The 14,092-nt window shown below is 43.7% G+C and overlaps 1 protein-coding gene across 2 annotated transcripts; it reads left to right on the top strand.

The window, feature by feature from the left end:
- The first annotated feature begins 3,256 nt into the window (after window positions 1-3,256).
- LOC122877909 lies at window positions 3,257-9,347 on the top strand. Of its 2 annotated transcripts, XM_044200102.1 has the most exons (5): window positions 3,257-3,967; window positions 5,490-5,754; window positions 6,558-6,581; window positions 7,086-7,218; window positions 7,957-9,347. In XM_044200102.1, the coding sequence occupies exons 1-5, from the start codon at window positions 3,965-3,967 to the stop codon at window positions 8,045-8,047; spliced, it is 516 nt and encodes a 171-aa protein (XP_044056037.1). In that variant the 5' UTR covers window positions 3,257-3,964; the 3' UTR covers window positions 8,048-9,347. The 2 variants fall into 2 exon arrangements, with proteins under 2 accessions (XP_044056037.1, XP_044056034.1); XM_044200099.1 differs by lacking the exon at window positions 3,257-3,967 and having other exon boundaries at window positions 3,974-5,754.
- The last annotated feature ends 4,745 nt before the right edge of the window (window positions 9,348-14,092 follow it).

Genomic DNA, 14,092 nt, shown 5'->3' with positions numbered 1-14,092 from the left:
GCATCGTTTAGATAACAAGAATGAATGTTTAAAGTGTTTCTCAATTTCTTCACTGCATGGCAATGGTGTGGTATACCTTTCCACCAGGGGTGTTCCTGAAACTCCCACTGTCCTCACAAATCTGCCGCTCATCTTTGGAAGGACCGCAAATTCTGACTCTCTGATGACAGAATCAGTCGCACCAGAATCCACAAGAAAAACAATATCTTTTCCAGCAACATTGATTGTGTGTTCAGGCATGCGTTTGTACGCATCATGTGTATATTCGGTGTATATCTCTGCTGGGGCTTTGTCATCAGTGGCTTGTGTGTGCTCAAGGTAAGAGATAGCCTCACTTATCAATGTCTGTGTGTGTGTGTGTCGGTGTCTCATGCTCTGTGTCTTGTGTGTTCACATGCTCTTTCGTGTCAGTGTGGGTGCTCTTACGTAACTGATGTGAAGAATGCTCTGTCGTCTCCAGTTCAGTGTTCAAGCCAGCTCCTTCCCGACCTGGCGTCGACACCCCATCTAGTCAATCAGCCTGCTCATGATTCTTGGGGCAATCGTTTGCCCAATGTCCCATTTTACCACATTTGAAACAAGCGTCACTCCTTCCTCGTCCTCTTCCTCTTCCTCCACGTCCCCGTCGGCCTTGGTCTCGGCCTCTGTTCTGATTCTCATACGCCCTCAGCTGCGCCATCTGTCCGTCAGCTGCGTACTTTTCTTCCTTTGCTCATCTTTGAGGAATTTTTCTGCATGGATAGCGTGTCTCTCTATGGTCTCCAGGTTACCATACTCCCAGGTCACGCATATGTCCATGGTATGAAAATCAGCTGTAAGGTCCCATCTCCTGCTGCCACCTCCATCATCGGTGCAATCGCTTTTAAGGAGGTGCAGGAGTTTGATCTGGGCCGGAATTCTTTGTTGCTTCGAGTGCGATGAGGGCTGGAAGGGCGATTGGAGGTGTTTGGGCCACCCCGATGTGATTTGTAGGCCTCTTTGGGTGTTGGAGGTGCGGGAATGAAGGATCCTTGTCCTCCTGTTGCCTCATCCAGGTGTATCGAGGCCGCAGTTGGTGGTTGCGCCTCTACTGGTGCTGCTGCTGCTCGTTGTTGAGGCTGACTTCCTTGACGGCGGCCGAGTCCAGGTCCAGATCCAGCTTGGCACACTGTGGGACATACTGAGACACAGAGGTGTTTGGCTGATCTGTCCCTGCCTTATTTATTTTTTTATCCCTGATATGGGCTTCATGCTGCCAACAAGCATAAGCTTTCCAGTCTGCTTTAAATTGCTTATTTCTTTTCTTTTGAGTGACTTGTTCTTTCTCTTCTAATTTGCCTTTTAATATCTCTGTCTGTCTGAGAGAGAAGCTGCCGGTTGATGGAAAACCAAATTCTTTTACCCAGATGTCCAGCTGGTCAATGCTGTGCTTACCATAATTGGTAATCATGTAGTTTATATTAAGGGATTTCAACATAGGTGATAGCAGTTTTGATCTTTCATTCTCAGAAGTTTTGCTATTGTTGTTAGAACCCATATTTATTCTTTAACCCGCATTCCCCAACTATAATAACTTCTTTTGGTGTTTTAAATGGCCTCTTTGTGCTTTTTAATATTTTGGCTGGATTCTTAGGAGCGCTTCTGCCACAATTAAGAGGAAAGAAAAAAAGGACCTTGAAGCTGGCTGCTAGGGGAAAGACAGTTAGATAGTTTACAGACTTCCTTGAGAACGTAGAAAAGGTTTCAGTCGTAGTCGTCTGGACGCTGTTTTCAGAATCAAGACGTTTCGGCTCCCATCCGGAAGTCATTCTTAATTGTGAAAAAATAAATAAATAAATGGGACGGGAACTGGAAATTTAAGCTACTCTGTGTTACATAAGCCCTGCCCTCAGGAAGGAGTCTACCTGAGTATCTGTTGATTACTCTGCCTGGTTTCACCTGAAACTGACCTAATTGTTTCCATGATGGCCCAGTAATCAGTAATCAGGCCTATTGTTTTCTGGCTGCACCTCCCTCATCACTGTTAAGTACCTGATTAGCATGTGATTGGCTTGACCACGGTGCTAACACACTGTGGTAAACTTTGGGCAGATTGAATCTCAGACCACCATTTCTGTTCAAAGAGGGGTTTTCTTTTTTCACAAAAATGGCTCCTTTTACTCCTCGTTCAAACCAACTCTTCTCTCTACTTAGAATCTTCACCTCGCTGTCTTCAAATGTGCGGTTTGTAGCTTTTAGATGCAAATGCACGGCGCTCTGCAATCCTGAGTTAGCGTGTCGTCTGTGCTGATAAAGTCTTATGTTAAGTGGCTGTTTGGTCTCACCTATGTACCGTTCTTTGCAGTTTTCCTCACTGCATTGAATGGAGTAAACTACATTGCTCTGTTTCTGTGTGGGTAACTTGTCCTTAGGGCGAACGGGTTTCTGTCTTAAAGTGTTGCCTGGTTTAAAGAAGACAGGAACAACGTGCTGTCTAAAGATCCTTTGTAGTTTTTCAGACAGTCCAGATACATAAGGGATGGAGACACCGTTCCTTCTTGGTTCTGTTCCACTTTTGTCCTGTTTTTTGGCTCTTTTAACTTTGTTCATAGCCTAAGTAGGATAACCACAGGCTGAGAGTGCACTCTGGACATGCCTTTCCTCTTTCTTCTTACCCTCTGAGCCGGTGGACACTTCTTGGGCTCTGTGTTGTAATGTCCCGATTACACCCAGCTTGTGCTGTAGTGGATGAGAACCAACCCAAAAAAAATAATAATAATATTAACCCTTCAATGTCTCTAAGAGCGGCCTGTTTTATTGTCTTCCCAGATCATCCGTTTGGTATTCACACTTTTTGCTTACTCAGTTTTTTAATTATTTTATGTTTTGTTTTGTTTTGTTTTGTTTTTTTGTCTTTTTATTTTCCCTTTCACACATTCACATCTCTGAAATTCAAATTGACAAGGCTATGGGACATTGCGAACTAGCAAGTGGGGTTGGAAAAACCCGGGGCGGAAATGGAGTCAGAGGAGAAAGTTTATTTTTTGGATGTTTATCACTGACTTTGTATCGAAGCGTCAGAGAGATAAAGCCCTGAAGATTCGTGCATTTAGAGTTATAGACTATGGCACGGGATCACTTTGGGTGGACGCTGTAAATAGTTTAAACTGTGAAGCTGTTAAAATTAAAAGTAGGTGGCGGTAATGCGCAATTAGGGACGCCAACCGCCATAAAACTCAACAGAAGAAGAAGAAGAAGCAGCAGAAGCAGCAGCAGCAGCAGAAGAAGCAGCAGAAGCAGCAGAAGAAGAAGAAGAAGAAGCAGCAGCAGCAGCAGCAGAAGAAGAAGAAGAAAGAAGAAGAAGAAGAAGCAGCAGAAGAAGAAGAAGAAGAAGAAGAAGAAGAAGAAGCAGCAGAAGAAGAAGCAGCAGCAGAAGAAGAAGAAGAAGTGAAATTGTCTCTCTCATTTTGTGGGGTTTTTTTGTGTGAAACTTGATGTTTATTTTTCACATCGAGTTTGGGAAACTGCGTCCAAAGTCGGTGTCTTTTTTTTTTTAATCGACTTTGGGGAGTATGAGCTGTCTCAATATGGCGACGTTTAGCATGGCGCATCGTTTCCGCATAGTCGGCGGCTGCTCCGCCATTGAGGCCGGAGGTAGAGAGGGGGGGAGGCGGACACGGACAGAGCCGGAGCCCGGAGGCCCGCATTCAGTCAGATTAGTCATATAGTGAGATCTTAGTCTCCTAAACCGATGCGCAATAAGAACTACAATGGGAAATATCCGTGCCACTTCATAGCATAGGTAACTTATGGATGGAGCTAATTAGGGACTACAGAGGGTCTATAAAATGAAGTCTTCTAAGAAAAGGGGCGATAACACTGAGCCACCGACTCCCATCTGACGCAACCTTCTTCCTCCTTCCTCCTCCCTCCTTCCTCCTCCCTCCTTCCTCCCTCCTTCCTGTCAGCTGTAGTAGCTGTGCATCGCTCAGTCCTCGACCTCCACATGGTGAGTAAAACGTCTTATTGCCAGACGTGTCTTAGTGTTTAAACTGAAACCTCCAGTTAGGAAAAATAATAACATTGTTAAAGTGATGCAGTTTGTCAGAGATTTAAAAAAAAAAAAAATGTTTCTTGTCAGGAGGGGCAGGAGGGCTTTTACACACCAGATCTCATTCAAAAATGTCATATTTTATTCACGCCATCAACAGAAATGGAGTTAGTTTGTTAACAATCTCTCTCTCTTTCTCTCTCTCTGCTGCTGCCAGCCTGCATCACACTTATTTATTGATTTATTTAGGAGGTGTAGCAAACAAATTCACACACATGACACCGGAGAGACTGTCTCTGCCTGAGTGCCACCCTGAGTGTTACTGCAGTCCTGTTTCCAGTGTGACAGTGTTAACGTCATAATCGGTGTAATCTTTGTTGCTCTGTTTGAGAAACTGATTTTTTTTTTTTTTTTTAAATATGTTGGCTTTAAACAAAAAGCTTGTGGTCCAGACAGCGTTTAAAACAAATTGCAGAGATGCCGTGTTGAAGTTGTATCGTACTACAGTCGCAAAGGGCTAATTTCCCCTTATTCATAAGCGTGGGGACAAGTGAGACCCTGGTGACTACCGAGGCGTCTGTGTCAGCAGTTTTCTGGGTAAAATCCTTGAAGACTCCATCTTGATTAAAAATCAAATTGGCTTCCTCCCAAAATACCGCACCACTGACACCCTTCACGCTTTAATTAACAAACATGGACAAAAAATGGTAAGACATTCGCTTATTTTATTGACTTCAAGAAAGCTTTCGACTCTATTTGGCACGCAGGGCTCTATCACAGACTTATGTATGATCTGGTTAAATCAGTGTGTTTGTTAAAATCGGAGACAAACAAACTGAATCCTTCACCCAGAGCAGAGGTGTTCGTCAGGGCTGCAACTGAACACTTTATTTAATGTGTATATAGATGAACCTGTTGTACAGTGCGTGGATCCTACTACGTCTAGCTGTTGCTGCAAAGTGCTGTCAGACCTGGGCCCTGGCAGGAAATACGAAGAAAACTAATGCCGTGATTTGTCAAAAACGCCCCAGATGCCAGGAGAACAAATACCAGTTTACCAAAACTAATCGTATCAGTGAACACAGTATGAGTTATACCTACCTCGGTATAACCATGACAGCATCAGGGAGTTTCAACACGGCAGTGAATGCACTAAAAGAAAAAGCTCTAAGAGCTCTAAATGCAATTAAGATTAAAATTTGGCAGATACATTTGACACGTACACAGAAAAACAGAATTAGGCAGATACCTGCTGATAGTTAACATTCAAAAGTGAGCGCTCGCATGTTTTAATCACCTTAAATCCAGCCCTCCAAACCCAAGAGATGAGCCCAGAAAAGAGCGCCCTATGTCAGCTGGAGCTGAGACTGACTACTGGCCCTCAAAAAGAGACGATGAACTGGCAGAATATCTCTCTGCTGTCAGGGACAGAAAGCAGAGACAGGCTTCCCAACAAACTGTATTGTCTTCGTCTCCACAGATGAACCTCAGTTGTTTCAGCTCATCCGACCCAGCTGCTGTGAACGCCAACCTGGTGTACGATGAAGACACTGAAAGTGGGGATCTCTGGAGCAGAAGCAGTCAGGACGTCCCCCTCCCCCTCTGTTCCTCCTCCTCCCCCCCTCCTGACTCCCGCTGCCTGGTCTGTTGGGACCAAATCGTCTTCGCCGTGTGCCGTAGCCTGACGGACGGTGTGAAAATAATAATGGAGGCTGTTGGAGCGCAGGTCAAAATCTCAAAGAGCGGTAAGAAGCTTGCAGAGTTTGATTCCACTGAGAAAAGCTTCACTGTGTGCAAGTAGTGACGGGAATTACGGCTCTTTGAAGGGAGCCGGATCTTTCGGCTCCCGAGCGGCTCTTCGTTCAGTGCCACTTCTGCTGGTCGCCGCCTCAGTTACTTTACTCAGTTACTATATGCAAGATTCTTCATCTGCAATATGTTGAAATATTCTGTCACATTGACGGTTAAAAAGTGGGATACGTCAAGAATAACTTTCCTAGTTGTACAACAAAAATAACACCCTGCTAATGTAATAGTGTGGTTAATAATTACACAACTCTATACAGACACATCAATTTAATATTTCTATGATATGATGTGAAACAAAAAATATTTCTGCTCTGATCGGCTCCCATCGTTCGCTTAAAGGAGCGACTCACACATCACTAGTGGCAAGAGTAACTGCAGCAGTAGCACTACTAGAAACAGTGGTTTCGTAGGAGTAGTAGCAGTAGAAGTAGTACTATTTGAATTGTTTTTATAGTAACAGTAGCAGTTGATAGTAGCATTATTAGTGATAGTGGCAGTAGTACTCCTAAAAAGCAGTGGTTTTGTATTAGTAACGGTACCAGATGTTCCACTAGGAGCAACGGCTTTGGAGGAGTTTTAGTGGTAGTAGCAGTATGACAGCCGTATTAGTCGTACTAATAGAAATGTAATCGTTAAATAGTAGTAGCATCAGTAACAGTAGAGACTCTAGCAGTGATTGCAGTAGTGAACAGTGTTGTTGTAGTTGTGATGACTAACCACGAGCTCTGTTTTATTACAGGATGCCCCAAACTTCCCTCTGATGGTAAGTGGCATTTAGCTTTATGTCTTTTGCACTTTGTCTGTCGGATAGCATGAACCTCAGGTGTGTTAGACCCCTCCCCCTCTGACAGGTAAAGACCATGTGTCACAGACAGTGGTGGGAGACGTATCCAGGTCTTTGACCTCAGTACAAGTAGAAACGCCACAGTGTAGAAATACTCCATTACAAGTAAAAGTCCTTCATTTAAACATAAAACTACAGTATTGTTATTATTATTATTAAGTATTATCAGCAAAAGCTGGATTTAAATATGCTGTAGTACACTGTGGCAGACTGTAATGCACACAGTCAGTAATCAAATCATCCATGTTTTCTATTAATTGTAATTTATATTAGTCCAGTTTATGTATTGTATAAAAAGTTAAAACAAGAAGCCTGAAACTGGACACACAGCCGTTTTTCACCTGTATCAAAGAAAATATGAAATTGAAGAGGCGATCCTCATCTCCCACTGCTGCCGTCTCTTCTTTCCTGTGTGTCTGACAGATGCTCACGCGGTACAGCTGCACAGTCTCATCGCCGCCGCCATTACCTCCGTCCTCCTCCTCCTCATCATCATCGGGGTGGGCTGCGGCTATAAACGCTGGAGACGCTCCAAAACTGAAAAGGAGTGCGGAGAGTAGGTGTTTTTAAAGTCGCAGTCAGTGGTACTCTAACATTCATTAAGCAGTAAATGTACAGTACAGCGTATTTATACACGTTTAAACAGTAGTACAATAAACTATCGAGGCCTTTTATGGATCATCACTGCTCATTGTTATCAGTCTATCTGAGGAAGGGCAGGTGTAAAGATATTTAAGATTGCAGCATGCCAATCAGGAAGTAATTCATCACAAATGAAACAATATGGAAAACTGAATATTGAATAAATGTATTAATTCAAACCTGATGATGAGCCATACAGTGGCAGTCTCCGAGAGGCGCGTGCACATAGAAACAACCAGTGTTTGTTTCCGATAGTCTGTACGTGTCTTGAGTTCAGAGGTAATGAAAAATCCGGTGGCAACAATTTAATGACGAAATAATATTTTGGCCTAAAGCCTCTTCTTCCTCTTTCTGTGCACGAAAGTTTATCCGACGCGATAATATGAGGCTTCGCCAGTCTTGAGTTAGTCGATTCGAGACTGGTGAAGCCTCGTATTATCGCGTCAGATAAACTTTAGAAGATATTTGTACACAGAACAAGGACTGTGGATTGGAAGCGTGTTAGGAAGGTATGAACAGGAGGAATGATTACAGCGAGCAGAACCTGCTTCAGTGTTCGTGTGTGCACCTGACTGTTGTTTTAAGACGGACTTGAAAAACTGTGAACTTTCTTCCATCTATAGTTTCCTGATCAGCTCTCCTGTGTCCTCAGGGTTCAACACGCAGTCAAACCGGCGAGCTTAAACTGCGGCTCAGCGCTTGATGCCGGAGGGGGTGATGACATCACCAAGGCTGACAACTGAATGTATCATGTGATGTCATCACAGAGACAGAAGTTGACTGATGCTATTATATTTAATGGTGGGGTGTGTGCGATTCTAATCCAGTACACGTCTTTTTGTCAGATTCAGCAAATATCTCCTGACGGTCCGCTGGCTGTCCGTTCAGCGTGAGCGCTGAGAAACCCTCCGGTGTTTGTACACAGCCATGATTTGTGTGTCAGGTGACGTTAAACGACCTGCCCACGGACATTCAGCTTGCTTTCTAGTTTGCCAAGATGCTGCTGTTGTTGTGATGTTAGCTATAGCAGCAGGAGAGTTGTGAGCGTCGCTGTCTGGAGCTGCTGTGCTGGCTCTGGGAAACCGTCTCGTCCTCTCAAACTGTCCCTACAGCAGCAACCCACAACCTAGCTAACGTTGGTTACATTACTTGCTGGTGTTGTCGTTCACTCTCTATCAGGGCTAGTCAGTTACAAATTCAATTGGGCCAGATTTTCAAACCAGGAAATGCAGATGGGCCAGACATTTTCAGCAGCCTACTTAAAACCTTTTGTTTAGTTTTTGGTAAATTTTGAAACAAATGCAAATGAATGAAATAAAAAATAGATGGCGGTAAAATTAACAAACACTCGCCAGTCCAGGCGGCGTTAAACTGACGGGTTTCATTGTCGAATTTGCGTTTCACGGTTTTCAGAGACACGTTTTCAGCAGAGCACTTCCTGCTTGCGACTGCCGACAGCCAGATGTGTTGAAAAGCTGCTCAGCTGGTCGGAGCTCACGTGAGAAAACGTTGATTTGTGAAAGATGTGATCGGCGGCGGCACTACATCCGTGAACATCCTGCCCGATTGGTACTGAGCATGTGCAGCTCTCAGCAGAGATGAGAAGGAAGCGAGACGGCTCCCTCGTTAGCTGCTTCCACACACTGTATATGTAGTTTACTTATTTTGTCACATATCAGATTCATGTACGCTGGGCCGCTCGGAGGCTGCTGCTGGGCCAGATGTGGCCCGCGGGCCGCCAGTTGAATAGGCCTGATCTATATCATAGTATTTGTCGTGGCATTGGATTTCTCCAGAATCGCATACCCCACCGTTAAGAAGAGTACTTATTAGGGGAGCCCCGGTAGCTCACCTGGTAGAGCGCACATCCCATGTGAAAATCTTTTAATATTTGAAATGAAAATTGCATTTATAGCTTCGCAAGTCTGAAAATGTTTGGTTTAGGTACCTTGAAGGTGCTTGAATTTATGCTTAAAGAGCTGTACGAGTTTATTCACTCATTTGTATGTTTAGTAGTTTAATAAACCTTTCATTTAAAAAGAAGCTGGGGTTTTGTGAGTTATTGTGTATGAAGTATTATTGTCACTGTACACGAGTCAAGCAAATGTGTTAATAAATGTGTTAATGCTAAATATTTTTGGTGTCTCTTTGAGGCTTATTTTAATTATCGTTACATATTTTGGTGTCCTTTTTAAACCATTTTCCCTACACCGACTACACAGCAGAGCCTATCAGTGGCGGCAGAGCTCGCTTTATGTATTTACTGGAATGTGAAAATCTGGAGGAAGTAAAGGTTTTGATGCAGAGTGTAATTGCTCTCATGATGACCGTGTCAGTCTGTGAAATATCTTACAAAATATCAGATGAATCACCATGCAGGAGCAGTGTCTTTACTGCACGTGCAGAGGAACTGTGACTAAGAAGATAAACAGCTGGCTGTGGTTTACAGCTAGAGGCAGGATTGCATAACAGTGGTCATTCTGAATAATAAGTAGCCACGCGCTCAGAAGCACATGGCTACTTATTCAAAATGACATCAACATTTCAGGGTGTGGAGAGGAAGCACATCCTCATTGGACCAACAAGTGGATGACTCATCATGTGCAAGCACACATGGTTCATGATACTAAAGCGAAAGTAAGTGCAGTCAGCAGCGGGGGAGGAAGTACTCGGTTATTTTACTTCAGTAAAAGTAGTAAAACCACAGTGTAGAAATACTCTGTTACAAGTAAAAGTCCTGCATTCAAAATCTCATTTATGTTTAAGTACAAAAGTATTCACATCAAAATATACTTGAAGTGCCAAAAGTAAATGATCATTATGCAGAATGGCCCATTACACAATATTATATTACTATATTATATTTTCCTGATCACACTCACAGACTTTTGCACAAGTAACATTTTCAATGCAGGACTTTTACTCATAACAGAGTATTTCTACAGTGTGCCGGGCTGGACTGGGAATGAAAAATGTCCCTGGACGTTGCTGTTGAGTTTTTCAAATGTATTTTTTTGGCGCTTTGAGCTCCACAAGCCGAGCACCATGTACTCCCGTTATCTTCGAGAGAAGGCAGACATCTCTACGGCCGATATCTCCAAAACTCTGCAACTCGCACCAAAACTAATCCAGATGGATAAACAGCTCTACAGGTGAGAGGAAACATATGTGTTTTTGGTTTTGGGGGTGAACTGACCCTTTAAGTAAAAGTACACACTGAAAATACTCCACTACAAGTAAAAATATTCAAAACCTTAATTCAGTAAAAGTATAATCAGATAAATGCACTTAAAGTGTGACAGTGAGAGTCGTCCCTGTGCAGTAAAACGCTTCCTGTCAGTGTTTTATTATATCTGATGTTTCTGGATTCATATTCCTGCTGCATTCATGTGTGTGTTGCATTTTACTGCTGCAGATGTTGGGTAGTTTCATCTGCAGCAATGCATCATGGTCTATAAGGTCATCACGTGTTTGCAGCGTCGCCGTCCTGTGAGAACCACGTATCCAAGTCTTCCTGAGCTCAGAGAAACAGCCTGTTTTCAGCTCTGTGACGATGCGTTTCCCAGCTGATCCGAGGGGGGGTTAAAGAGTTTATTCAGCTTCAGGAGGAGGAGAGTTTCCTCAGTACATGAAGGAAACTCTTCATCCTTCAGCTCATCACAAACATCTGGAGATACGAGGTTTTCACTGGACAGGAAGGGGATGAAACACTGATCTGTAAAGTAACTAAAGCTGTCAGACAAACGTAGGGAAGTAAAAAGTGCGATATTTCCCTCAGAGACGTGGCGCAGTGGAAGTAGAAAGTTGCAAAAAAGAAAAGACTCAAGTAAAGTACAAGTACCTCGAATGTGTACTTAAGTTCAGTACTTGAGTAAAGTTACTTCCTCTGCAGTGCCCGGTCTGCCGGTGTGGTATGAATACGTCCTCCACCACTGCAGCAGCTACAGGCCTTTTTATTATTTTTCAAATATAAACTTTATTCGGTATGTTGAAGTTTCCAGTAGGAATCTTGATTTGTATTCTGCAAACTAGAGTTAGCAAGGCACTGTCGACAATAAATAAAAGGTACGCTGATACATTAAAATATAAAGAACAAGTATATAAATATATATATATATATATAAATACAAGGCAAGGCATCTTCAGATCCATATTTTTTATATATTACATTTGCAGCAGAGCCGATTAAATGGACCTTTCATCGTGGTCAGAACACCAGAATCTGCCATATTGTGACTCCTCTTTTGTAATGATGGTGTGTCTCAGCTACATTCAGTAAAGAAGGATAATAACTTTTTAATTCGTTTTTAAAACTTCTACTTATTTACATAAATGAATGTGATGTTTACCCATAATTATGATGGCGTTGACCGCATCTGATATTTCTTTAGAGAGGTTATCTTTGTAAATTAGACTTCGGTGTGTGTCAAATGATGTGATGTTTTCTCGTGAAGGAACGAGAAAGGAAGAGATGTTCTGTGGTTTGAGAAACAACAGGGGTCAACCTCACATCCAAATCAGCAGCTACAAGTCAATCAGAATCAGAAACACTTTATTGATCCCCGAGGGGAAACTCTTTCGTTGCAGCTGCTCACTGTCACGTCAGCGCACACAGGAAATAGAAGAAGTACTAATAGAATAGAAATAGAAATAATAATAATAAAACAAGTCCGCAATGAGACAATTATTTCTAGTAAGAAACAAGAGATGTGCAAATCAGAATATAATACAGCAAAGATAAATTAAGTACAAAGTGGATTTACAGGTTGATAAGTATGTACAGTATAATAATACAATGTAATAATTTTAGCGGGGTGCTAAAAGCCTGTGCCACCCAGCTTTGTGGAGTCCTTCAACACGTCTTTAACCTGAGCCTGAGTCTTCAAAGGGTCCCCATTCTGTGGAAGACATCTTGCCTCGTTCCTGTGCCGAAGACGCCACGTCCCAGTGGCTCAAGGACTACAGACCGGTGGCGCTGACCTCCCACATAATGAAGACCCTGGAGAGACTAGTGCTGGAACAGCTCACGCCCATCGTCAGACCCCTCCTGGACCCCCTTCAGTTCGCCTACCAGCCCCGACTGGGAGTTGAGGACGCCATCATCTACCTGCTTAACCGCATCCACACCCACCTGGACAGGCCGGCAAGCACGGTGAGGATCATGTTTTTGACTTCTCCAGTGCTTTCAACACCATCCGGCCTGCCCTGCTGGGGGGAGAAGCTGGCAGCGATGCAGGTGGACGCCCCCTCGTGTCCTGGATTGTGGACTACCTGACTGGCAGACCACAGCATGTGCGGCTGCAGCACTGTGTGTCAGACAGCGTGGTCAGCAACACTGGGGCCCCTCAGGGGACTGTGTCTCTCTCCTTCCTCTTCACCATCTACACCACGGACTTCAGCCACCACACAGAGTCCTGCCACCTTCAGAAGTTTTCTGATGACTCTGCTGTGGTGGGATGTATCAGCGGTGGTGATGAGACGGAGTACAGGGCTGTGGTGGGGAACTTTGTTTCATGGTGCGAGCAGAACCATCTGCAGCTCAATGCGACAAAGTCTAAGGAGCTGATTGTGGATCTACGGAGGGCCAAGGCACCAGTGACCCCGGTTTCCATCCAGGGGGTCAGTGTGGACATTGTGGAGGACTACAAGTACCTGGGAGTATACTTAGATAACAAACTGGACTGGACCAAGAACACTCAGGCTGTTTACAGGAAGGGCCAGAGCCGCCTCTATTTTCTGAGGAGGCTGAGGTCCTTCAACATCTGCCGGACAATGCTGAAGATGTTCTATGAGTCTGTGGTGGCCGGTGCTGTCCTGTATGCTGTTGCATGCTGGGGCAGCAGGTTAAAGGTAGCGGACGCAAACAGACTGAACAAACTGATCCGTAAGGCCAGTAACATTGTGGGGGTGGAGCTGGACTCTCTGGCGGTGGTGTCAGAGAGGAGGATGCTGGCCAAACTACACGCCATCTTGGACAGTGTCTCCCACCCGCTCCATGACGTGCTGGCTAAACAAAGGAGCACCTTCAGCGGAAGACTCATCCCACCAAAGAGCACCACAGAGCGCCACAGGAAGTCATTCCTGCCTGTGGCCATCAAACTCTTTAACTCCTCCCTCTAAGTGTCAGTCTGTATGACCCGAAGTCACTAAACTGGACACTGATCATTAACATCTCTGCAATACTTGACATAATTGTGCAATATTCTGTGTTTAATACTCCTGTGCAATATTTAGTTTTTCCTATTTATTGATATTGATATTATATACCTCTATTACTGCTGTGCAATATCTTAATAATCTCAATAAGCTACACTTAACTTCCACTGCTTATTATTTATATTATTACATTGTATTATTATACTGTATTATCATCATCAACCGGTATACCCACCTGGTACTTCATTTATTTTCTGACCTGTTTTTATAGTTTTTATAGTGTATTGTATTATAGTTTTTTGCTTAGTACTTTCTCCTGTGTGCACTGACGTGACAGTGAGCTGCTGTGTAGAGTTCAAACGACGGGGCTGAATGTGACACTTGTATGGTCACCAGCACATTTAGGAATCAAAGGAAATGAAAGCGCGCAAAGGAAGCCGCAAAACCCAATCGCACATTTCAGTACTGCTTAGTAAAACTGATGTGAAAACTTCAATTTAGCACAAGTTGAAAGAAAGGTGACAAGAGCAGACAGGAAGGTGGTTACAGTCAAAGAAAAGTAGGTGTGATGAGGGAAACGGGGGAGGAAACAGACATATCCAGGCCACGTTTTGGTCTCGCAGGATTAAACA

The sequence above is a fragment of the Siniperca chuatsi genome, linkage group LG6, assembly GCF_020085105.1.
Source record: "Siniperca chuatsi isolate FFG_IHB_CAS linkage group LG6, ASM2008510v1, whole genome shotgun sequence".
In the NCBI taxonomy this organism is placed as follows: Eukaryota; Metazoa; Chordata; class Actinopteri; order Centrarchiformes; family Sinipercidae; genus Siniperca; species Siniperca chuatsi.
The sequence above is the reverse complement of the archived record's forward strand: the minus strand, read 5'-3'. Positions and strand labels throughout refer to the sequence as shown.

Bases quoted from the DNA above. Each gene is read 5' to 3' on its own strand.
- LOC122877909 (XM_044200099.1), top strand. From the start codon at position 5,358: ATGTCAGCTGGAGCTGAGACTGACTACTGGCCCTCAAAAAGAGACGAT. The intron at 5,755-6,557 runs GTAAGAAGCTTG...GTTTTATTACAG, and splicing joins GGTCAAAATCTCAAAGAGCG to GATGCCCCAAACTTCCCTCT. The intron at 7,219-7,956 runs GTAGGTGTTTTT...CTGTGTCCTCAG, and splicing joins ACTGAAAAGGAGTGCGGAGA to GGTTCAACACGCAGTCAAAC.